This window comes from Oncorhynchus mykiss, chromosome 8 (genome assembly GCF_057628025.1).
Source record: "Oncorhynchus mykiss isolate SJ-2025 chromosome 8, ASM5762802v1, whole genome shotgun sequence".
In the NCBI taxonomy this organism is placed as follows: domain Eukaryota; kingdom Metazoa; phylum Chordata; class Actinopteri; order Salmoniformes; family Salmonidae; genus Oncorhynchus; species Oncorhynchus mykiss.
Genome location: NC_143029.1, coordinates 23,017,786 through 23,043,115, shown reverse-complemented (window position 1 = coordinate 23,043,115; position 25,330 = coordinate 23,017,786). Strand labels below are relative to the sequence as shown.

General features: G+C 44.7%; 1 protein-coding gene, 2 long non-coding RNA genes and 1 pseudogene across 4 annotated transcripts; 1 reads left to right on the top strand and 3 right to left on the bottom strand.

Moving 5' to 3' along the window:
- Window positions 1-3,346: 3,346 nt before the first annotated feature.
- Window positions 3,347-13,494, bottom strand: LOC149981456 (uncharacterized). The gene is made up of 3 exons (XR_016497686.1): window positions 12,234-13,494; window positions 3,991-4,289; window positions 3,347-3,673 (listed from the first exon to the last, which is right to left on the bottom strand). It is a non-coding gene; the product is annotated as an uncharacterized LOC149981456 (long non-coding RNA).
- LOC110529616 (uncharacterized) lies at window positions 10,091-11,823 on the bottom strand. Its single transcript, XR_016497687.1, has 3 exons — window positions 11,676-11,823; window positions 11,520-11,565; window positions 10,091-11,386 (listed from the first exon to the last, which is right to left on the bottom strand). It is a non-coding gene; the product is annotated as an uncharacterized LOC110529616 (long non-coding RNA).
- Window positions 13,495-14,331: 837 nt separating the features above from the next.
- LOC149981455 (uncharacterized) lies at window positions 14,332-19,605 on the bottom strand (annotated as a pseudogene). The gene is made up of 2 exons (XR_016497685.1): window positions 19,468-19,605; window positions 14,332-15,160 (listed from the first exon to the last, which is right to left on the bottom strand). The product of XR_016497685.1 is annotated as an uncharacterized LOC149981455 (transcript).
- LOC110529614 (N-acetyltransferase ESCO2) lies at window positions 19,604-25,234 on the top strand. The gene is made up of 11 exons (XM_021611971.3): window positions 19,604-19,764; window positions 20,401-20,442; window positions 20,545-21,448; window positions 21,578-21,665; window positions 21,758-21,821; window positions 21,976-22,126; window positions 22,235-22,366; window positions 22,571-22,660; window positions 23,813-23,956; window positions 24,450-24,634; window positions 24,846-25,234. The coding sequence occupies exons 1-11, from the start codon at window positions 19,619-19,621 to the stop codon at window positions 24,976-24,978; spliced, it is 2,079 nt and encodes a 692-aa protein (XP_021467646.3). The 5' UTR covers window positions 19,604-19,618; the 3' UTR covers window positions 24,979-25,234.
- The last annotated feature ends 96 nt before the right edge of the window (window positions 25,235-25,330 follow it).

Below are 25,330 nucleotides of genomic sequence, written 5' to 3'. Positions count from 1 at the left end.
AGTCTACAACCCACACAAGTGGCTCAGGTAGTGCAGCTCATCCAGGATGGCACATCAATGCGAGCTGTGGCAAGAAGGTTTGCTGTGTCTGTCAGCGTAGTGTCCAGAGCATGGACGCGCTACCAGGAGACAGGCCAATACATCAGGAGACGTGGAGGAGGCCGTAGGAGGGCAACAACCCAGCAGCAGGACCGCTACCTCTGCCTTTGTGCAAGGAGGAGCAGGAGAAGCACTGCCAGAGCCCTGCAAAATTACCTCCAGCAGGCCACAAATGTGCATGTGTCTGCTCAAACAGTCAGAAACAGACTCCATGAGGGTGGTATGAGGGCCCGACGTCCACAGGTGGGGGTTGTGCTTACAGCCCAACACCGTGCAGGACGTTTGGCATTTGCCAGAGAACACCAAGATTGGCAAATTCGCCACTGGCGCCCTGTGCTCTTCACAGATCAAAGCAGGTTCACACTGAGCACATGTGACAGACGTGACAGAGTCTGGAGACGCCTTGGAGAACGTTCTGCTGCCTGCAACATCCTCCAGCATGACCGGTTTGGCGGTGGGTCAGTCATGGTGTGGGGTGGCATTTCTTTGGGGGGCCGCACAGCCCTCCATGTGCTCGCCAGAGGTAGCCTGACTGCCATTAGGTACCGAGATGAGATCCTCAGACCCCTTGTGAGACCATATGCTGGTGCGGTTGTCCCTGGGTTCCTCCTAATGGAAGACAATGCTAGACCTCATGTGGCTGGAGTGTGTCAGCAGTTCCTGCAAGAGGAAGGCATTGATGCTATGGACTGGCCCGCCCGTTCCCCAGACCTGAATCCAATTGAGCACATCTGGGACATCATGTCTCGCTCCATCCACCAACGCCACGTTGCACCACAGACTGTCCAGGAGTTGGCGGATGCTTTAGTCCAGGTCTGGGAGGAGATCCCTCAGGAGACCATCCGCCACCTCATCAGGAGCATGCCCAGGCGTTGTAGGGAGGTCATACAGGCACGTGAAGGCCACACACACTACTGAGCCTCATTTTGACTTGTTTCAAGGACATTACATCAAAGTTGGATCAGCCTGTAGTGTGGTTTTCCACTTTCATTTTGAGTGTGACTCCAAATCCAGACCTCCATGGGTTGATAAATTAGATTTCCATTGATAATTTTTGTGTGATTTTGTTGTCATCACATTCAACTATGTAAAGAAAAAAGTATTTAATAAGAATATTTCATTCATTCAGATCTAGGATGTGTTATTTTACTGTTCCCTTTATTTTTTTGAGCAGTGTATTATCATATATACATACACACACACACACACACACACACACACACACACACACACACACACACACACACACACACACACACACACACACACACACACACACACACACATACAGAGAGTACATACATACACAGAGTATCCCAAACATTAGGAACACCTTCTCTCTTATGCCCTCAGAACAGCCTCAATTCGTCGGGGCATGGACTCTACAAGGTGGCGAAAGCGTTCCACAGGGATGCTGGCTCAAGTTGACTCCACAGTTGTGTTAATTTGGCTTGATGTCCTTTGGGGGGTAGACCATTCTTGATACACACGGGAAACTGTTGAGCATGAAAACCACAGAAGCGTTGCAGTTCTTGGCACAAACTGGTGCGCCTGGCACCTACTACCATACTCTGTTCAAAGGCACTTCAATCTTTTGTCACCCTCTGAATGACACACACACACAATCCATGTCTCAATTGTCTCAAGGCTTAAACATCATTCTCCTCACCTTCATCTAAATTGATGGAAGTGGATTTAACAAGTGACATCAATAAGGGATCATAGCTTTCACCTGAATTCACCTGGTCATGGAAAGAGCAGGTGTTCTTATTATTTGTATACTCAGTGTACATTACTCTTAAAGTAATGGGCTGTGTGAAACAGAATACATTTAATCCTCGGCTTTCCTCGATATTGTGACATTATTACAACTCTTTGACAAGTGATGGGTCTCAAATGGAATTGGAGCTGGAGATTTCCCAGAGCTCCTGCGGTAAACAGGGGAGCTCAGGCGAAGATAGCATTCTAAATACACGTGTGTCTGAGATGTGCTGCTCGTTCTGATAGGCCACTGTCATGTAAGAATTGTAGACTAACTGAACAAGGACCTCGCCGTGTTGACATAGTGTCAGGAATTTTCCATCAACTTGTGGGAAACATTCACACGGCCAGAGGAGAAACATGTGGGAAGCAGACAATGTACATGACTACAGTACACACAAATAACCGTCCCACGTTGATAGTGTTGTTTGCTGATGTCCAGCCCAAATAAGTATATCGACAAGTCTTCAGACAAGTCTTATCAACACTTTAAACTGTCATGGGAGCATGGCCATGCTGTACATATAGTGGTTTCCTTCAAATTGTAAAATCATCATCAACAAGAAGTTGCATAAATATGTTGTTTCACGAAAATAACACAGTTCCAACTGCAGTACAGTATCTGCCTTGCACAGCATTTTTTGTGAAGTAATAACGACATGAAGTGAAGAATGATGCCAGAACCCAAATCCCTAGACAATTTAGTGTAAAACTATTTCAACTTCAGGCCTCCAAGAAAAATGATAACATGACACAAATGATAATGGTTACAAATAAATAAACTCTCTTCAACAATGAAGAGACGATTATAACGAAACGCTGTGGTTTATTTATGTCATTGGATAAAACATGAAAACACAGACAGTTCAGAGTTGGCTTTTCTTTGGCATGTAGACAGTCACTCTTTAGGGGGGCCTTGGTATGCAGTATGTGGGAACCCAACTCTAACTAAGTTGTCTCTGGGGGAATCCTTATAAAGAAACATGCTCTATGTGGTAAATGAGAATTCAGTTGTGCAAAATATTCACAAGGCTTTTTAAACAGTCCTGTTGTTTCTCACTATTCCCTGTGGCTCCACTCACTTCCAAGACACAGAGTCGCCTACCCTAAAGGATGTCAGAGTGGAAGGCAGGAGATGGTGGGTGAGCTAAGTGATCTTGGACGGATGAAGGGCATCACAACATGGCTGGAATTTATTGTGGATTCCTGTGGCAGGGACTCAGTCCTCCTAACCCAGATGCTCAGCATAAGCACCCCCACCATCAACACTAAACAGTCATTATTCAAATATGCACTCCTACATTATAAAAGATAGAGGATGCTGGGGTTGTTGCACAGCATTAGATCTCATTATTCTGGGCTGGTGGGAGTGATTGCTGCTATTGTCTCAAAATGTGCAAATATGTGAATAAATGCATCCACAGTTTTTGATCCAGAAAGGCAATGCTCTGAACCAAGTCTGTAGAAATGACACTAACCGAGTTCCTCTCATTAAAAGATCTGAAATACAGCATTTATTGAAGGAGGACGGAAAATACATCAATGCATAAATACGTTTTATTGAGGTAATTTAACTGTTGGCTCAGAAAAGCCTCATGGATGGGTGAGAGGAGCTGGAGGAATCCTTGTTGTTGTCCTGTGAGAGGTGCAGGTTGGGTAGGTGAGATGGCCATCCTGCTGGTGCACAGATTACAGATGCCTATATCCTGCTGCTGGCGTGGTGAAATGTGCTGAAGGTAAATCCACAGGGAACTCTGCTTGTAACTATGGTACAATCCTCTCAGATAGTGAGATGGGTTCTGTTTGATGGCAGCTGTGAAGGCAAAAGCTTTTGGAATAAATATAAATATCAAGAAATTACAAAGGATATAAACAAATAAAACATGTTCCCGTTGGTGTCAGATGTCAATTTGTCTATTCCAAATTGGCTCAACCTAATTTCATTGAAATGAGGTGGAAACATTGATTAAAACAGCGTGTGCCCTGTGGATTAATTGTAAAATCCCTTACATGCACAAAAAACATGGACACAATCTCAGAATAGCTGTGCTTGCTTGCATACATGCAAACAATCATGCACAAATACACAGAAAGAGGCTTGGTAATAGTAGTTAATTGAAGTATACGCACCGAGCCCTGACCTTTATACCCTGCCTGGGTAGTTTACACACAGTGGTCATCTGTGGAGAAACACAGTCCATCTTCTTGTGGGGGTGCTCAAATCACCCCCCATGTGGAGGCTGTTTCCTTACACCAGAGGGGTTCCTTTCCAAGGTGAGCACCCCCACTCTGCATTTTACAGCCTTGTTTGCTTTTGTTGGAGGCTCCAGCTGTTCGGGTCAGTAGTAGTTGGTACAGCTCAGTCTGCCCTCCAGAGTCAGACCCTCTATACGTGGAGGTGTGTGGTCCTCCCGGCTCCCGCCTCTGCCCTGTCATCCACAGGAATATGTTATTATGACCAGCATGGGGGTAAAGCATAGCTGACAGAAGCCACCATGGGCTCCCCAGCCACAGTTAGGGAAACTTTCCTCATCTCTCTCTAAACAGGAAATGACAGGACTGCCTAGCTATAGCGATAAATGGATGCCAATACATCCACAAAGCAAAAATGTTTAGGGTAGGAGTTATACAAATGGGCCACATGGGCAGGAGTTGGGAGCTCCATGCTGAGTATAGGCCCCACTGTGGTAAAGCAGTACAGCATTTGAATAAATGTACTGTATGGGCTGGTATCCTGGACCCAGTTTCTGATAATCCCCATTGAAAATGCCTTTTCTGTCCAGGAACAGGGTTAATCTAGGTCCGGAAAACCACCAGCCCTAAATCTCAGCCATAAAGCACATAAGCATCTGCCTCACTACCGTACGGCACCGAAGCAAATGAGGAACAATTTGCTCCCACGCTCTCTCTGGTCATTATTAGCAGAGCCAGGTTTCCACTCTTCACCCCAACGCTGCACTGTGCTTGGGTTCTGTGAGAATTGGGCTGGGATGGAGATGAAGCTTGAGCTCTGGCAGGGTCATGCCGTGGGCTCCTGGAGAGGATGACTGCATATTTCCAATAAACACAAAAACCTGCCGTCTCCATATGGAGAGGACCATCAGAAGTGGCAGCATTCAGAGGCCCTTCTTTCTATCGTGGCCTTATGTCCTGCCAGTATAGCCGACGCCCTCCTCCGCATAATAACTCCTTCGTTTTATGTTCAGGACAGGCCTCCATCACCTTTGTGTGCGCCATGTCTATATTGTGTAGGCTAGCTCTTTTGAAATGTACCCTCTTAAATGTACTGTGGGAAAAACAGTAGATTCAGACCTGAAAAAGCTTTGTAAGGGATTTAGGGCTACCTTCAGGGTCCTGAAGTTAAACTTCAGTTTAGGAAAAGAGCTCTGAGCACTGAATCCAAAGGTGTGGGAAACATAGGGCCTTTGGCAGGATATTTGCTGTTTTTCTCATAAATATGAAATGAAACTATATTGTGACAGAACTGGATATGATCCCTGGTAGTCTGTCCTCATTTGTCCTGGTATAGTGCTTTACTTTCAGAATGTCACTGCCAAACTATTATTTTGTTTGATTTGGGTAACCTTTGCCTCCCCCGCAAATTACATTTTCCCCACCAAAAAAGTTGTTTTTCTCCACAAAACACAGGCTCCAGAGACTAACTAATTATCCACCAAAATTCCTTGTTTTGTCAGTCACAAACGGGGAAAAAAAGTTCTCCAGTAGGAAAACCAGACACCAATTTGCTTTTATCTTCCCGTCTGAATTAACACGACCTACTCATTTATGACAAAACAAGACAAACGTTTAAAAAAAATTGAAATCCCGACTTGCAGTGCATGAGGAAAACATAGGCCTATAGCCGCATGTCTCTGTGAGATAATATTGAAGAGAAACCTTGACCAAACAAATCTGTAGCCGACATCAACTTTGATTATTGATCAAATCAAATCAATGAATGACAAATTATACCACTTAGGGACAGTTCGAAATGTAGCTTTTACTTCATAATTTATTCCATCCTAGCCAAATTTCGTCATCTGCTTGCATGCGTCTATATCAAGGGGTTTTGGCGGTTACAATTTCCCTGCCGGTGACTGTTATCAGCACCTCACAACATTGTTGCCTGAGAGTCTAGAGGTCCCTAAACATGCCTCTCAAACTCTCTTTGACCTGAATGACCTGTGCCCTGATAGGTTGTTCAGGAGGTTACTAGGGGGCTGGACATCTGCCCATCCTCTTGACTCTGCAGGGTACACAACACTTGCAATCTCCCTCAAGCAGTGGCAAAAAGCAACATCTTGGTCTCTGCCCATCAACAACTGGACTCACTCGTATCTCTGGACTTGAGAGATGGAGTACATGCCCAAAGTGAGTTGTGTGACACTGTATATTGTTCTTCATGGTCAGTTACTACTATTGCATGTTGCTCCTCTGAGTTTACTGTGTGGTATAATACTCTGCAAGTGGCATTAGCAATCTATACAGTCCTCTATAGCAATCTATACAGTCCCTATACAATTCTGTAAGATTCTGTATCTGTGCCTTTGTGTCTGCATTCAGTATGTGTGTATTCACTACCTCTGTTTCTGTCCATTACAGAACCACTATTATTCTACAACCTTTCCCACTTTTCATGCCCAAATTCATCTTCCTCAGTGTGTTTAAATAAAGTTCCTGTGTGTTAACTGTTGGGCTGCTTTAATCCCCTATGAACGTGGGCGGTGTCAGTGAGTCACAAACAAGTAAAATACGTAGAGCCGCGTCGCTCTCTTTCATGGATTTGTGACTTTGCTGACACCATTACAATATGGGGTCCCACAGAGACCACACAGGGTACTTTCCACACTGCCCACCTGCGGTCCAGTGGAGTATGGTATGTGGATTATACCCCCCTCTCTGGAGCCTATGGCCCCTCTCCTCCACCTGTGGGATACTACTCAGCACCAGGTGGGGCCACATCCCCAACAACCAAGCGGGTGGATTATATTTCTACATTGGAGTACCAGGGAGTTGCAGCACCGTGGTCATCACTGCCTACGTTGTATGGAGTACACGTTTTGCCCATATTGAGCAGAATATAGAGTGTTCTTTGCATTGTGCAGCAAAGGACCAGATCCCAGGATTCCTCCTGTCAGGGGAGCCCTCTCCAGAGGGTGGCAGAGGAGATCATGGGACAGTCATATGGAGGACAGTAGCAAGGGGTTGTCTCTTAGGGCCTGGCCTCCTTCCCAGGTGTGACTGTGACCAATGGTTTTGACTATATTGCCTCTCCAGCCCCAGCACCGTTATCAGGCATGGCTGCGACTGAGATTGGGCAGGGACATGTTATGTCCTCGGCCGACGCTGGTCCTCAGGAGTTGCCTGCTATGGAGACCCATACCAGATGTCATTCCCGATCCCCCCTCCACTGCTGTGGAGTCTGAGGGAACCCTCTCCCCCGCTAAGATGGCCTATGTCACACAGCAGTGAGCCTATGTTGCTGACTGTACCCTATTCCTCACTGCCACCAGATCATCACCAGCCAGAACTACCTGTCTGCCTCTAACTCTCTGCCTGGTCCTGCACTAGGGGACCCTCCAGCAGCACCGAACCGGTCTGCTGCTACCTCCGATGACCGGTGCAGCCCTGACCTGGGTTCAGCCACACCACTGTCACCAGCTGCTGACAATACAGCCTCAACTGACCAAGTAACAGCTCTGGGTCCCATTCGGGGTGTCCAGGATGACCCTGCCCAGCATGCACCACCTAATCCAGCTCCAGTCCTGGTCCTGCTGCCGCTGGACTCAACCCCCGACGTGACTGGGGACACAGCAAACCTCATCGGGAGCGACTACCCAGACTTCACCCCCGAGTGTCCTGTCCCAGGGACACTATGTATTCCTGCTCCTGGGGTCTGAGCCGATCCACCATATGCCCTGGACTCACCAGCTCTGCCTCCCGATCTACGCATTTCCGCGTGCTAACTATTACTATAACACAGGTCAGTATACCAGTCTGTCTATCCTGCCCTCTATCCACCATTCATAGTGACAATAGTGGTAGGTGGATTGTTTGTCGAGTTCCTCAATAGGCTAACTAGCAATCATACCTCACAAGAAATCATTCAAAGTTGCATCAATTTTCTATATATATACCCACAACAAATAGTAATAGCTGATAGGCAGCAGAAAGGCCAAGTGCTTCAGTGTGTAAGAAAGAACAGTGAAGACATGAGACACCCCACTCCAAAAAACTCCCCTATTGATCTTGTTTAAGGACAATTGTCGCGCCCTGACCGTAGATTGCTTTGTATGTTTCTATTTTTGTTTGGTCAGGGTGTGATTTGGGTGGGAATTCTAGGTTTGTATGTCTAGGTTTATGTATTTCTATGTTTCGGGCCGGGTATGGTTGGCAATCAGGGACAGCTGTCTATCGTTGTCTCTGATTGGGAATCATACTTGGGTAGCCTGTTTTTCCACTTTTACTTGTGGGTAGCTGTATTTCTGTTTAGTGTTTGTTTCACCTTGCAGGACTGTTTCGGGTTTTCCTTTTGTATTCAGTTCCTTATAATAAAGATGAACACGTATCCCGCTGCATTTTGGTCTGACGATTCCTCTTCTTCCGATGAAAGCCGTTATAATAATACAATTATTATACCAAGACTAGCCTAGAACACCACAATGCAATGAATAATTGTATTGTTGTGAGTATAAAATTCTAGGCTGCGGTGAAAATGTTATTTGAATAATGGTGCAAAAGCCCTGTTCCATTCTGATCAGCTGTGGGTCTACTCTCCAGTTTATCAGATCATCACTCTCCCAAGTCGTCCTCTAATATTGTGGCCACATATGCTCCCAGCAGACCCAGTTCTTCAGGAAAGCTTAACAGGCTCTGGCTCGTCTCCAATCCGTGAGGCTATTCCTCGTGCACCTAGAGCCTAACGCTTCAATATAGGGTAAATATTTGTAATTTAACCTGTAACACTCTGAGTGGTTGTTCTGGGTCCTGTACAGGCAATGTCATAAGAATCCCCCGCATTCTTAGAGTGACACCATTAGGTAAAATATCTCACATGGTTTGAAACAGTAATTAGTGACATTTTATTTCAAATCTAGACTTTCACCAACATCTGTTTGTCGACATTGACATAGTCTATTTGATTGTGGTGTTGAAAACGTAAACCATGATATTGAAGCACCCTAAGTCTGTATGCTTTACTTATTGGTTGTGTGGTGCATTGGCACAAACTTGTTGGTGGAAAATGATTTGCATAGGCTGATCATTGTCTGCAGCCGGCTCTGATAGTAGTGTAAATGAAACAGGCAGGGAGAGTGAGCCTTCTGCATGCTTAAGTGGCAAAGTTTATATCCGTGTTTATAAACACAAGGTCGCTACAGTTATTATTTGTCGTTGTAAACCTTATTTTGAGTTAATTCAATGAGGGGGAGGGTGTGCACATTTTTTTTACAGTAGGGGTGGTCTTTGTTTTAAAAATATATATATTTGGGATGGGGGGGGGGGCATTTTTTAAAACATCTAACTGCCCCTTAACATGTCAGTGACCAAAGAGGATAGATTATAACTGTGATATTTAGTACAGCTATTGGTCCATAATAGACATGCACCTGAAACACGCAACAATCTGCCATCTTGTGGTCCTAAAGAAAATGGAATCCCAAAATGTGAAATAATGTAAAGGTAAATGTAAGTGAATTTTAGGTTTCATGTTGTTACAATGGGTGTAACATGATTTTCTTCTTTCAAAGCTGTACATCTATGTAAATCTCATTACAGAAATAACTGGGACCTCTTCTGGGATTGACTAGAACAGAACTAATAAAATGAGACCAGAATATGGAATTCTGGCTGAACTCTCAATGACTCCCTTGCAAAGGAGCAACTGAACTGCCACAATACTTAAAAAGTATACGGCTTTGGCTTCTTTTTACAGTAATACAGCTCAAGTTGGTGCTACCCAGGCAGTAAATCTCTTGAGAAAGGGTTACCGATGTCAGCGCCACAAATATCATTATTAACCAACCAAACCATAATCACTCATCAATCATACGGGATCCCATGTGGTAATGTACTGTAACTGTTACCTAGGGTCTTCTAACACGTTACAGTAGGTCAGTTTCTCCAGGAACGGTACAATGTAGGCTACTTCTAATCAGAACTCAAACATGAGCTGCCCCACGTATGCTTGTTGTGATAAGATCCTTGTTTAAACACACAACCAACTGTCAGGTCAGCTATAACTTCAACAGCATGCTTTTATTCAACAGTTCATAACTTGAAAAATATCTAAATGCCTCATCCATGAAACAACCTTCGTACACTATGTTCCAGTCCTTGAAATAATACTGGCATGTGACATAAGCATAGTCAACAGTTGGTTGATAAACACAGACCAGAGCCTATAGTTACATATGACATCCTGTCACTGAGAATAACCCAGTCTTATTCATGTAGTGGCAAGCAAATCACATGCAGATTGAAGCAAAGGCATTTTATTCTGCTTTTAGAGGTTGTTTGGAGTGAAATTGTTTACGCAGATGTCAAATGAAATGCAAGTCCTCCAGAATAACTAATTCGGACACACTCCTCGTGCCTCAACCTGCTCCATGCGTTTCAGTCTGTGTGATGTGGACCAGAGGTCAACCACAGCTGCATCCACACACAGCATTGAGAAATAGAGATGTCACGCTTTATACTGAAAAACCAGCATGTGTCAATTCAATCCCAGCTCTGATCACCCAGGAAGGAGAAAGCTGGTGGTACCCATTCTCTCAACTTTCAAGCAGCACAAACCATTCATTACACATCCCACTTCATTAGCAAAGCTATGTCAACATATTGTCTCAATAATGAACTGCGCAATTAACATCCCTTATGGGCAGTTCAGTTTTTGTTTAAAATTTAACTTTGAGCTGATAAACAAAGGTGATTTTTATTCACAATGTCAGCAATCTTTCAATAATTTCAAAGAAACATCCAAGACAAACCTTATGCATGGATTCACGAGGACACAATTCACATGTTCCAGTCTCTGGCCAGGACAACGTCTGCAGCATTGGCCAGGTAAATTATAATTAAAAATGTACATACTCATTTAATTTCCCCCATAGACATACTGGTCAGGAAATCATATATTAATTCATATCATTAGGTCAACATGCAACAATACTGAACCGTCCCAAGACTAAATCGTTGGCAGCAGTTTTCTGAGGAATCGGGGGTTGTTGTTACCCTCTTGTCAGTCAAGCAGAGGATGTTCACTGCAAGAGATCAATGCTGTTGGAATGTTATCCTTTGAAATTCAAGAAGTGTCGGGAAACCAGGCTGTTCAGAGAGTCCTGAAATTTTAGCAAAATTCGCACACGTACTGTTCCAAAAATACAGTAGCAAGTTTATCGATCTATATACAATGTCAAAGCACTGTCCGTTATAACAGTGAGGGCCCAACCCAACAATGTTTACTTGCAGGTGGTGGAGTATGTCCGATATTGTCCTTTTACATGAAGTCATCCGAATCATTTCCATCCTGAAAAAGATACAATTATACATTTCAGACATAACGGTCATATTACAACACACTGTCATATAACCAATTAATATGCCAGTCTATTTCTGAAAGAAGCAGACTACACATCCGTTTAGATTGTTAATCAACTCACCTCAGTTGTTGTCATATTGTCACTCGTCATCAGCGAAGAATAACTGCTATTAATGGACAATTACTGTGTGAGTTTATCATACTATTCACAGTGTTTTGGGATGACAGATGAAGAGAGGTGATGTAGCTAGGGTTGGACAGAGATAAGGGAACTTACTTGAGCTCATCCAGCTCTCTTCTTTTTTATGCCATCTTTCTTTTTCAGATCTTGTATCTGGGCCTTCTTCTCTTTTCGCTCTTCCGTATCTCGGGACTCTTTCTCTGCTGCCAGATCAGGGTATCGCTCGTCCTTTGTTTTCTCCAACCTGTTCACAATCTCATTAATCTTCCTCTCTACTGCCACAATCTTAATCTACAAAACAGTAGACATAGTCTAAATGATCATTTCATAGATATTACTCAAATAGAACACCAATAGAAACTAAAAATATATTGACAATGAAAGCTGAGACCTATAAGAGTAGCCAAATAGATCCGAAAGTTACACAGATACATTTTGCCAGAAGAGAGAAATCACTGACCTCCTTGTGCCGATGGAAACCTATTTGGCCTACATCCATGTCCCCTGTTTTTTTTTTGGTTGGCCCATGGTGACAACATTGAAGTTGTTCATTTTACATCCTGAGTTAAAAGGATATCAAAGTTTCCTGGAGGAGGTTTCTACATTACTATTATATTATTCTAATCAAACTCACCGGGCCACTCAATGTATTACCTTGGATGCTGTTGTTTTTCACAAGCTGTACACAGTCAATCAAGACTTCCTTGGGAATATCCTCAATTGTCAGTCCCTATAAAAGCAATAACACCTCCACACTAAAATAATCAATAACATGCATATTACCACAGCACTATTAGCTGATATAGGACTACTGTACTATTAGCCTAGCTCTAGGGCCACCTGGTGGATATTCTTCAACACTACATAGAGTAATGTATACATAGAACCAACGGTCAGACTCATCAAATGGTCAAATCCTAATAATGTATTTCATGGTTTGAGTTACAAGAAGAAATAGATATGAGTTTCTCACCAAATGTCTTCAGGCCATCCATATTTGATGAGATCTTCATCTAATAGTGAGAAAGCAGCAGAAAGTAAGCTGGGTAGTCAGATCCGACCCGCTTGATTACAGCTGAACTAGGGTCGGACATGCCTCCTGTGTAAAGTAAAGTAGTCCGCATGCTTCCCTTCCGAAACAGGTCGGAAGGTTTTTTTGGGCTGTTCGTTCACACATTCTTTCTTGAGGCAAGACAAAGTTCGGAACCGAAGTCTACGCCCCTTCCTCGGTCACTGGTCAACATCAGGGATTCTCAATGAAGTGTTTGTCATTCAACGATATTTGTTTTCATGCACATTTTATCGCTTGAGAAATACTGCAGATTTCTTAACTTACAATAATTCTCACTATTTTGCAGAAGTGTATACTGGCTACGGCATCTGAAGATCGCTTGAAAATAGTACTGGGACCTGTTCCCCACGTCTTCGTCGGTGATGAGGCCTTCCCTTTAAGACCCAACCTCATGAGGCCCTACGCTGGACGCCAGCTGCCATTGCCAAAGCTTGTAAGGATCTTTAACAAACGACTGTCCAGGGCAAGGTTAGTTGTTGAATGCACCTTTGGGATTCTGGCAGCCCAGTGGAGAATGTACCGGAGAATGCTTGGTCTCAGCCCCTCAAATGTCGATGCCTGCGTGAAGGCCACATGTGTTCTCCACAACTACCTGCGGAGGTCATTCCAGGAGCCGCTCTGGATGGCGATGGGCACGCCAAATGGTCCCCTTCCTGATGTCACCAGGGCAGGTGCCAACAACACCCCCAGACAGGGGGGTGTTGAAGCAGGTGAGGGAGAAGCTGACCACCTACTTCTCATCGCCAGCAGGTGAAGTCCCATGGCAGTATGCCGTGGAGTGAAACGGCTCTTTTAAGAGCCTCCTAACACACAGGTTATTTTAAGAACCATCCAGCGTCGTCCATAAAATTGCATTTTCCCCCCAGATTACTTTATGTATCATTGACTCTCTTCATCTGGAAGCTATATTTAAGTGAAATTTGGGAGTAAAGACCACACCTTAACCCCTCCCCTCTCCCATTAACGTCAGTATTATACACACCTGGCATGGTACACCAGGTGAGCGGGAGCACTAATTAAGGTTATACGACATACAGTTAGTATGATAACAAAGGGAATAGGTAACCTAACCATACAAATAGTAGTTTACCACCATGTTCACTGGTCTGACAATATAGGTGGGAAAAAAAACTAAATTAGGAAGAGAATGTGTTTTTACTTTCATCTTGTCTTAGATCTGCAAAGGTATAGGGAAGAAATAAGCAGATTAAGTCTAAATTAGATATTAATAAACAACTGAAACAACTGACTATGAAAACATAATTTAATAAGTATTCAAGTACAGGAAAGAACATGACAGGTATGTGAGTTGTAAAAATGTTTTAAAAAATAAAACTATTGAAAGAGGTGTGTGTGCATGCGTGTACAAAAAAAAGAGAGAAGTTTTTAAATGAATGTGTAGCCTGTAATCTGTAAGAGAACAGCAAGAGCATGTATTTTTGGCACAACTGCAGACCGATACAGGGACTACTCATAAAGCCTAGACGTAGTAGGGGAACTTCAGACATGGCCATAAAGAGAGAGAGGGCAGGGCACTGGAGATCTGAGGTGTGTTTGTCTGTCTCTGAGAAAAAGGGAATAATATGTAGCCATAACACAGCTAAACAAACAAATGGCCCCTGGACGTCGCAGACCAGTCGATGGAACATAACTTCACAAACAGTTTCAACACCCTGGTTTTCAAGTGGTTTTAAATGAAAGAAATATATTGACCTTTAGTCTTGTAAGAGACCAAGAGCATCTGTGAAAACTCTGCATGAGTTTCAATTCAGAAATCTATGTAAAACTAATAATGAATGCTATCCTAAGACTTTATAAACAAATTACTTTATGAATTGACTGAATTTAAACAGAACTGACGTGTGTGAAAAGAAAGGTACAATGAGGGAGGCCAAAACAACAACCAGTCAACTCCTCTCCTCTTCCTGTCCTTCCTGTGAGCTTGTCTGTTAAATTGGACTCCATCTCTGGAAGGGAAGAGAAAAACAACACATACAGCGCCATACATTTTAACCTTGACTGCTGCTTTTCTTTGCTGAGGCAGCCTCTTCAGTGTTTGCACCAGGCTCATGGCAAAGAGGGTCTCCTTCCTGTGATCATCAGGTTGGGCTGCATCCCGCTCGACTGCTTGGAGGAGCCTCTGCTGAAATGAGTTGAGTGGATCTGGGGGCTGGTACCTCCGATGACGCCTGGTGTGACGTTGCTCTTCGTTTCTCTGTTTCTCTCCACGGCCACATCCTGTTCAACGAGGTCCTCAGTGGTCACTTCCGTGAGGTTCATAATAATCTCAGGTGGTCCTAGATTCAGAGGTGCTTCCTCCATTTCATCATCTTCCATGGCTGCACCGGTAGTGGTCATACTCGTGGATGATGTTGTAGAGGGTCTCACTCCACCGGTGGAGGTGATGGTCGCATTTGTAGGTGACGTTGAGGGTCTTGATGCACCGGTGGCGACAACACTTGTGGATGACGTAGTAGAGGGTCTGGCTGTAAAATTGCCACTCGATGCCCTAGCCACAATAAATGGATCCAGAAAAGAAAGAATGTGGCAGAAGCACCAAGGCTGCTGACCAAGACCTCTTCTTCTCTTTCTCTGCCCTTCTCTCTCTAATACCTGTCCCTGAGTCCTCTCCACTTCCTCCTACAGTCTTCTTCTACATAGACATGAACATGATAAGCCAAACCATTACCTAGCATAACTATAGTTATTAGATAGCTATCATGGACTTGTCACCTACTGTACACTGACACACACTGTTATCTGACCAAATTATCAGGGTACAGTAGTATCTACCATTTCTATTAATCTAGCATACAAACTCACTCTTTCACACATGATTATTTGGGAAAGTTATCAAGGGTAGTAACTTGCATAATTTATTTGACTATTTCTTTCACATACACCTCATTGGCTAGGTTAGCTAGCTAGCTAACGCTAACTAGCCACATCTAGCACAAGCTCACTGCTAAACTGACCTGGCAATCCTACTACCGTGGACACTTGTCTCCAAGCAGCATTTTTTGTGTTTATGTCCCTGTAGCTGTCAGCAGTTGTGTCAAAGAGACACGGTTTTGAGGATACTGCGAAAATGATTCTCTCCTCCATGTGTCCAACTGCATGCGACCATTTGCAAAAGGTACCTGCATCAGTATAGTTGCCTAGGTGCGCAAAAAATGTTATGCAGCAGTGATGCAATGACGCAGTCGGTGTTTTCGAAGCGTTAATCTTACCATTAACACGCGTCACTTGTGGTTTGGTTTTGGAAGCATAAGGAAATTAGAAATTAATTTGAACAAACAAAAAGGTTAAATTGATACACACCTTGATAGTGTTAGTTTTCCCACACGATCATATCTCCATGTTACAGCGCTTGTTTACGGTAAACAGACAAGCAGCGACCACATATGCTAATTAGCTATCTAGCGTGCTCAGTAAACCTGTGCGTAAGCGTAGGAGCCAATTTATGCTTGATCCGAAAATGAAAATGTGGTCGGAGACTCCGTAAGGAGGGTGTGACGCAATTGCAGAGCCTCCAGAGGCACGCAGAGGCCAAATTTAGCTCTGTACCAATGTCCTGTGTGCCCATCGCCTCCCAAAACTGCTTAAACAATGCTGTGGGCTCAGTATAGTTCCGCATTGACATGATTGATTGATTGATGGTAGGTGGGGGCGGGCGGGATGTCCTGTATAAACACAAACTCACTTCCTTGACAACAGCTCTGCTCGGTGAAGCATAACATGCTGACCACACCGCTCATGTACGAGCGTTGCAAAATAAATGTACACATACATGTTATTCACTTATTGCACCCACATTGCTCACCTGCGTCAGCGAGTATCTTGCGTGGGCAAGCACTAAAATATAAATTTGTTCTATTTGTGACGCTCAACGCGCTGCAAGTCAGGCCTCTCCCATCTCCTCATTGTTTTTTTAGGAGCATGTACACCGAAGATTACGTATGTAACCACGGTTATGTGAGCTATATGGATCACTCCAATATATTGATATCACTCTGCAGCGGAGGGATACATCCGAGGTGAAGATTTACAGATTTACTTCCGTGTACACTAGTGACACGGCTGGGGTTTGCCCCTATATATAGACACCATCGCCACGACACATGTTCTCAACATAATTTTTAAGGCGCCTCTAGCACCGTAGAGGATTGGAGTGATCCATATAGTTCACATAACCGTGGTTACATACGTAACCTTCATTATGTTTCACTATATTGGATCACTGCAATATGTTGGTATACCAATACCAGATTAGTCGGTGCTAGAAGGACCTGGCAAGCCAGAGTCAAAGTCCCAGAGCGGGACCAAGACGCTGGGGCCGTCAATGTGGAAGGGTGGGTCCCGGCACAGTCCCCGGAAGGGGAGGCGAAGCCCAGGACCGCTGAACCAACCGCAGAGGGAGGTGCCACATTTACCCGATATCTTGCAAAGGTGCAAGAGGAAGCCCAGTTGGCCGCAGCACAGATATCAGCGAGGGGCACTCCTCTCAGTAGAACCCAGGACGCAGCCACATCTCATGTTGAATGTGCCACCACAGATCCCAGCACTGGCCTGCCAGCCAGGCAGTATGCTGTCGTAATTGTGTCCATGATCCAGTGAGACAAAGAGCTGGTCTGTTGTTCTCACTGACCGTGTCCGCTCCCCATAGGCAGCCAGTGCCCTCACATGGCACAGCATGCCGGAGGGAGGCCCAGACCCCCCCGCCACTGCCGGGGGTCGTAAGCAGACAGGATAAAAAGAGATGTTCACATGTCTGTCTGACAGAACCTTCGGGAGGAATGAAGGGTTGGGGCAGAGAGATATACTCTTCCCCCCAGGGTCCATCCGGTAGCACTCAAAACTTACTGAAAGAGCATGGAGCTCGCTCACCCTCTTCATGGAAGTAATCGCTACATAGAGAGGGATGGGATGGGTCAGGGATGCTGACTCCAACTGTTCGAAAGGCGGCTTTGTCAAATCTGCCAATACCACATCCAGATCCCAGCTCGCTATTGAGCGGGTCCTAGCTGGATGCACGGGACGAACCCCTTTTATAAACCTTGAGACCAAGGGATGGCGCCCCTATGGCTTCTCCATCCACTCCACATGGCAGGCAGATATAGCAACCAAATACCCACTCAGGGTAGAGGCTGCCAAACCCTCATCGAAGCGAGACTACAGGTATTGGAGGACATTACTGCACCCAGCATTACTCGGGCACAACCTCAATACCAGTACACCAAGAGCAGAACAACCGCCAGAGCAACTGGTATGCCGCAGTTGTAACCAGCGCCCTTGCGCTCTGCATGGTGTTCATTACACCCTCCTGTAGTCCTAACATGGACCATTGGTGCCGTTCAGTGGCCAAGCCCACAGACTGAGGCGGTGCGGCCTCGGATGCCACAGAGTGCCAAGTTGCCAAGAAGTTGCCAAGGTGTCCCAGACAACAGGGACAGGAGAAGGCTGAACCAGGGTTGTCTGGGCCAGTATGGGGCCGCCAGCAGCAGATGATGCTCTGCCATCCTGGTCCTGTCCAGCACAGCCTGGATCAGGGGAAAAGGGGGGAATGCGTAAGCTCCAGCCCTGGCCAATCGTGAGCCAGAGCATCCAAGCCCAGAGCCCCTGGTGGCTCCGACACGGAGTACCACAGGTGGCAGTGTGCATTGTCCAAGGAGGCAAACAGGTCCACTTGCGCCCTTCCGAATTTGTCACACAGGTGCTGCACCACCTGGGGATGTAGGCTCCAGTCCCAAGGTGGCGGGCCCTCCTTCAAGAGCATATCTGCTGCCACATTTAGGATGCCAGGTACGTGCGCTGCGCGTACAGACGCTAGACGTCCCAGAGCCCAGAGAAGGAGACCGGGAGAAGAAGCAGAGGAAGGGTGTGTCAGATGACCTGCCGGGGCCAGCCTCTCCTCTGGCACCCCGAGCGCATGGGTCCCCTAAGCACGTCCCAATGTCGGTGACGGTGGACACCATCACACCTGTCACAAAGACAAGCCATAAGCTCAGCCAAGCCAACAAGGCCACAGAGCCCTGGGAGAGCTTATGTCGTGACCCGCTTTTAGGAATAGGAACCCGGTGAGGGATAAATTACCCAGTACCTCTGCAAAAACCAGGGAAGACCCACGTGGGAAAAACAAGCTGTTGCTTCACCTCACGATGTGCCCCTCCCCGCTGTCGACCCTTAGCACAAGGCGATGGGGCAGGAGATGGACTCCACCGTCGTTCGGGTGCAGGTGGGTGGCAACAATCCGTCTGCCTTGGACCCGGGGCCTGAGGAGGCGGTATGAACCGTCTCAGGGTCTCCTGGTCCCCACAAACCTTATCGGTCTGCTCTAGACTGTCAGCCCTGCGGTAATGAGCAAATGTGCTCTGGGGAGCAGCTGGAAGATGGGATTGGGCCAGCCAGACATGGATCTGTGTATGACTGCTACAGTAAGTGTGTCTTTTTTAATTTGAAGGAGTCTTTCTCGCTGATCAAAGGGACATATGTTTCAAATGCCATATTGCAAACTATGATTATTGACGTTTCTAAACGTTAAAACAGCTTCGGGATTGTAGTTCACATGAGCCAGTCGTGGGCGAAACTAACGTTAATGGCTGAAAACTGTAGGGAGAAGGCAGACTGAACTGTTGGCCTGAATGTAAACAAAAACAAACTATTTTGAGTATGTGACATGAAAGCTCTCTCACAAGACATCAAACGTTGTTAGTTAACAAAACGATTCAAGAAGATTCTCTAGTTAGCTCAACTGCTAACTACCTAACGTTAACTATGTACGGGTTAGCCAGCTAAAAGACAAGCTCAGCTTCTCACCTGCACTCGTGAAGTAAAACACCATCCTGCATGAATGGAAGCAACTTTTTCAAACCTGAAAATACATGTGCATCATAACGAGATAAGCACAGAGTTCGTGATAACTGTGCTGAAAGTTGACACGGAAGTCGTCGCTGTTTCCGCTTAAGTGATGTTGGGTAACTGTTTTGCAAAGAGGCGCGCGCTATTCAAAACAGTCTGTGAAAGAACCGCGGGGAAACAGAACGCTGGTTGTGGCAAACAAACCACAGTTCCACAACTTTCTAACTTTGTTACGTTGTGGATAACGTCTGCTTGGTATGTGTTTGTGAAAAAACAATGTATTTGATTAAAGTCAGTTAGCAAAAGTGTTTAGATGGCATGACGTTTTGATTTTGAAAGTCAGCTACTGTTAGGGTGTATTCATTACGTTTTGTAACCGTTTAAGAACCAATCGGGACCGCAAACAGAGCGAAACTGCGAGGGACCTACCGTCGTAGCAAAACTTAAACGGTTCCTGTTGCAAAACAGGCATAATGAATACACCCCTGTGTGCACTTCAACTCTGTACGCTAAATGAAGAATCCTGTCAGGCACAAAAACGAGTATCTAGCAAACTTCTACCTAAAATTAGTTTAGTAACCTCTTGGTAAAAAGTTGCTGGCAAGTTTGATCACTTCACGTTAGCTACTAACGTTAGGTATGTTTGCCAGACAGTGTTGTAGCTGGGTATTTATGGCAATCCATGATGATCCCTCCAAATATTATTCACTCAGCCACTGAACCCTGGCTGGCAAAGACTGCTATCTTCACAAATATTTAGCGTCAAGATATTTAACAATAACTGTTCAGTGTTTAAATTACATTATGTTTGCATTTCAATTATAATGTATTATTGTTGTTATGCTAACTGATTATGCATGGTTCATTTACTGATGCTATTTATTCTTCCAGTGAAGTTAGAAACATGATGCCTAGTACTACGAGGAAGCACAGGTGCGTTACAAGATGTGCATTAGTCCATCATATGTGTTAAATCAATCAATCATGCATATAACATTGACTAACATCCTTATTATTCTACTACAACATTTGTAGTCGCCCAGCCGAAAGGCCTGTCAAGGATGGAGGATCTCCCCTGAAAATAAAGTCACCCCGGCTGCACCAGTCTCCACTAAAGAAGATGTCAGCCAGACACCAGGAGAAGGAGAACTGCCCATCCCCTCAGAGATCACCAGCTCCATCTCCCCTAAAGATTGCTCAGAAGAGAGCCTCTCCATTCCAGCCTGCTGTGGTTACAGGGTCCTTCTATGGTAAACGCAATCCTTTGTACCTGACACCCCTGGAGAGGAAGATGCTGAATGAGACCAAATCACTGCCAAGGCTGACCACTGTGGATCCGTATGGAATACTGACGGATGCTGAGAAAAAGAGGATGATTAACAGTAATAAGGTCAAGAAAGTGGCCGATGTACACAGAATGAAGACTGGCTTAAAGGGAAACGGCAACTTCAAATCAAGCCTGATCAATTCCTCAAAGCCTAAAGCACCCACCAGCACAAAGCAAGTGGAGCCGAAAAAAGGCATCCCCTTGACCTTCGGTGGTTTAAAGTCTAAGCCCAAGCCTAAGATCTTCGTTGGGGCTGCCTTTTTCAGCACAGGAAAAAAGCCAGCCTCCATGTACAAAAAGTCTGCCCTGAAATCTACCAAGCCAGCTTTGAGTTTTGAGAAAACAAATGCTCTGGTTCATGCGTCAAAGGGAAAACAAGAAAAAAAACAAAAAGCCTTATCTCCAAAGCGATGTGCTGTTGTAGTGAAGAAACTGCAGGAAGAGCTGCAGTCTCCACCCAGTGTCCAGGATTTGCTAAAGAGTCCAGGGTCACCTGAGGCCCTCTCACCCAGAGCTATAGCAGAGAAATATGGCATGAGCAAGGATGTCAGCATTGTGTTAAACATATCTTTGTCTCCCACATGTTCAGGATCCCCAGAAATAAACACTCAGGTGAGCTGTATATCACTGGAAAAGTGTTTAGCCTGAATCTCAATGTCTGTTAATCCCATGGGGAAATAATTAACAAAGCCTAGTGTAGACATACTACATTTTATTATATTGTTCTTTCACTGTTTGTAGGAGGACTTTATCACGGATGCAGGCTCTCATGCAGTGTTTGATCTCAGTGATATTAGCCCATTAACCTGTATCAGCAGTCCAGTCAAAGGTAGTTTTTTTTGTCATTGGTCAATTATCATTCATATGTTTTTACTTCAAATCAAATGTCTTTTTCAGTTATGATTTCTCTCTCCCCTTTAGACTCCTTAGCCGATTCTGTAGAATCCTCAGCTGTGTGTACAATCTTTGGATCTGAATCAAAGAGGTAGGCAAAAACCACTTCTGTTTATTTTCAGCTAAAATGGTTTACTGCCCTCCAGGGAGGAAATTATTTACAGTCTCGCACATGGTCAAGTAGTTGTAACACTGTATACGGGAGTGTATATGCATTTATTATAATGTTTATTTTCTCCCTGTAGGCCCCAGAGGAAAGCAGCTCAGGCCTCTCCAATGAATTGCAGCACCCCCTCTTCCCTTGGTCACCCCATTCCCTCTGCTGCTAAAGAGAGAAGAGCCAGGAAGAAGAGAGATATGAATAAACAGGCTGAGGCTGATGATCAACTCATCATTGTAAGTAAATCCTTTGATGGACAGATTAATGGATGGAAATGTTGATGATGACTGTTACCTCTCTCCCTGCCATCTGTGAGCTCTGCTAATGCTCTGTGTTTACCTCAGGATGCAGGCCAGAAGCAGTTTGGGGCCACCACGTGTGGGTCATGTGGCATGATCTACAGTGCAGACAGCCTGGAAGACAACTTCCAGCACACACAGTTCCATAAGCGTTTTCTGGACAGTATTACGTTTGTGGTGCGTACGCCCAGGCGTTTCCTCCCTCCTACTGATGTGTACAAGTTGCCCTAAGGATGTTGCTTTTAGAGTGGCTCATTATTTTTTCCACAAAAGCTTAGCCAAATCCTCTGCCATGGTTTAGTGGGGGGAAAATGTAACTGACCACTCTCTCTCTCTTGATTTCTGACGGCTGCTTAATCAATGTTTCCTTCTCGTTCCCAGGGCTGGAAGAAAGAGAGGGTGGTAGCAGATTTCTGGGATGGAAAAATCATTCTGGTTCTACCAGATGATCCAAAATACGCTGTCAGAAAGGTACAGTACTTGCACTTTTCTTAAATAATTCCCTTTCTTCTAAAATGGAAGACCCACAACCTTCATCAGAGACAGTTTTTGGACCCTGGGTTGAACATTGGTCTACAAAGCTCCTTGCGCACATTCATGGCCCACAGTAACAGAGACAGCAAAGCAACCCCACAGCATTATCAAACCTCCCCTTTGTTTGATTGTAGGGAGGGTGTTATTTTCATTGAATGCTTCATTTGGTCGTCAGTAAACGCTGATCGTTATTGCCAAAGAGCTTTAATTGTGTTTAATTGGTCCACAGAATATTTCCCCAGGATTTAGGCTTGTTTAGGTGGGTTATTGAGAAGTTCAATAAGGCTTAGATGTGCCTCGGTCAGAGTGTTCCTATGTTTACCAACGGCCAAATGAAGCATTCAAAGAAAAGATCACCATCCTCCCAGTCAAACATGGGGAAGGTTTCGATAATGCTGTGGGGTTGCTTAGCTGCCTCTGTTCAGCAGATTATAAATGTGTTTTGGATTGCAATGTTTAATCCAAAAACGGTCTGAAATCCTCCTTGGTCATGTCCTCTGGCTGCTCCAGCACTCTGAAGCCCTTTTTGAAGGTTGTGGGTCTTCCAGCCGGACAACAACCCCAAACACACATCAAAAGCACAGAATTGGTTCAAGAAGCGCTGGACTGTTCTGTCATTTCTATAACCTATGGTGAGAGCTGAAAACAGCAGTTGGTGGAGGGCATAACCTCAAACATTGAAGAATTAGAGCGGTTTGCTGCTTAAGAGTGGGCCAAATTGCTAGTAGAATGGTCCAGCAAGCTCATTGATGAACAACTGCCAACAAATGCTTCTATCTTGGCCAAAGGCTGTGCAACCATGTACTAGCTGGGGTGCCAATACTTTTGTCCATGCCATTTGTCTTTATTTTCTAAATTTAAAATTGTAAACTTAAGTTTACAAAAATAAAATTGTTTCTGCAATGTTGAGGTGTGGGGAACTAAAGTTTGCAACTTCAACTTATTTTAGAAGAAATTGTGAATTATTTAAGAAAAGTGCAAGGATGCCAATATTTTTTTCCACAACTGTATCAATCACATCAGTTTGTGTTTATGCATTTGGTGTGAATGGAATTCTGAACCCACTTGTTCATGCTTAATGTTTATCAGGCAGAAGATGTGAGGCAACTTGCTGACAACGAGTTGGGCTTCCAGCAAGTGTCCCTCAGCTGCCCCAGCCAGGCTAAAACCTATCTGTTTTTGAACAGTGACAGGATGGTCGTCGGCTGCCTCATTGCAGAGCACATACGACAGGTAAAATCTATTTTCTCCGGTGCTGCTAAACTTTTGCGCTCTGTTCAAATGTGTCACGCTCCAAACATGGTAGGTTTTTCAGTAATGGATCAGGAGTATTTTACCCGACTATGGTGACGTAAAGGCCTGTGATAATGTTAATTTCCGGTCGCGTGCTTGCGAAAGATGAAGTTTGATTTATCAAGAAATTAACTAATATACGCTCAGATAGAATCAGACGTGAGCTTTAGTGCACGGTCATTTCTGCTGTCAACTCTGTGTTCATGAGGGCCAGTGACAGGATGGTCATCTGATGCCTCATGGCAGAGCACATATGACAGATAACTACCAATAGGGGAGTTCTCAAGGAGATTCAATCAGGTCTTTGTAAACACACTTGGTTGGTTATTCTCACTTTCTAACTAGGTGTTGTTGGTGAGTGGATTGCTATCTTACAGGGATATTTAGCTGAGTGACTGATGAATGATTGGGCTATCTTGACCTTTGTTTCCAGGGCTTCAGAGTGCTGGAGCAGCCAGAGCAGACTAAGGACATGACCAAGGAGGATTTCATGGAGCACCACAGGGTCTGGTGCTGCTCTATCACCCCAGAGAAGGCCATCTGTGGGGTCAGCCGTATCTGGGTGTTCAGCCTGGCCCGTAGGAAGGGCATCGCCACAAGGATGCTCGACACCGTCCGGTAAGAGAATTATTACAGGTTGGGTAGTGCTAACGACTTGAGATAAATGGATGTTGTTAATGTAAGGGATGTGGTCTGCACAACAATGGAAAATGTGGATAGCTACTGGTTTGAGGGTGCATTCGTTTCAGTGATATATAAACTGAGTTATTCCTGATTTAACCAGGAAAGGTCATATCCCATTTTAATGAATGTATTTCTGTCATTTCAGAAACTCCTTTATGTATGGGGGCCACCTGACCAAGGAGGAAATCGCCTTCTCTGACCCTACCCCAGATGGCAAACTGTTCGCCACAAAGTACTGCGAGACGCCTGCGTTTATGGTCTACAATTTCATTGGTTAAGGCTGAAATTACATTTGACATATTTTGGTCCTTTAATGAGTGTGTTAAACGTAGGAAAATATACATTTACATTATCACACTACCGTCACCACTTTTAAATGGACATACATCCATAATTTCTAATCACACATTTTAAAGCCCATTTCATAGAGAACGCTAAACTGGACAATATGTAGTAACTTACTTTGAAGAGATGGTGATTGATCTCTTCTACATCTTCTACATAGTTTGAATAAAATCATTACCTCTTATCACACTTCAGAATCACAATTTCTTGGAAAATACATGTCATGCTACGGTCTTCTAGTGAAACAGGTGCATTTTGGGTAGAGTAGTTTGTCAGCAATTGAAT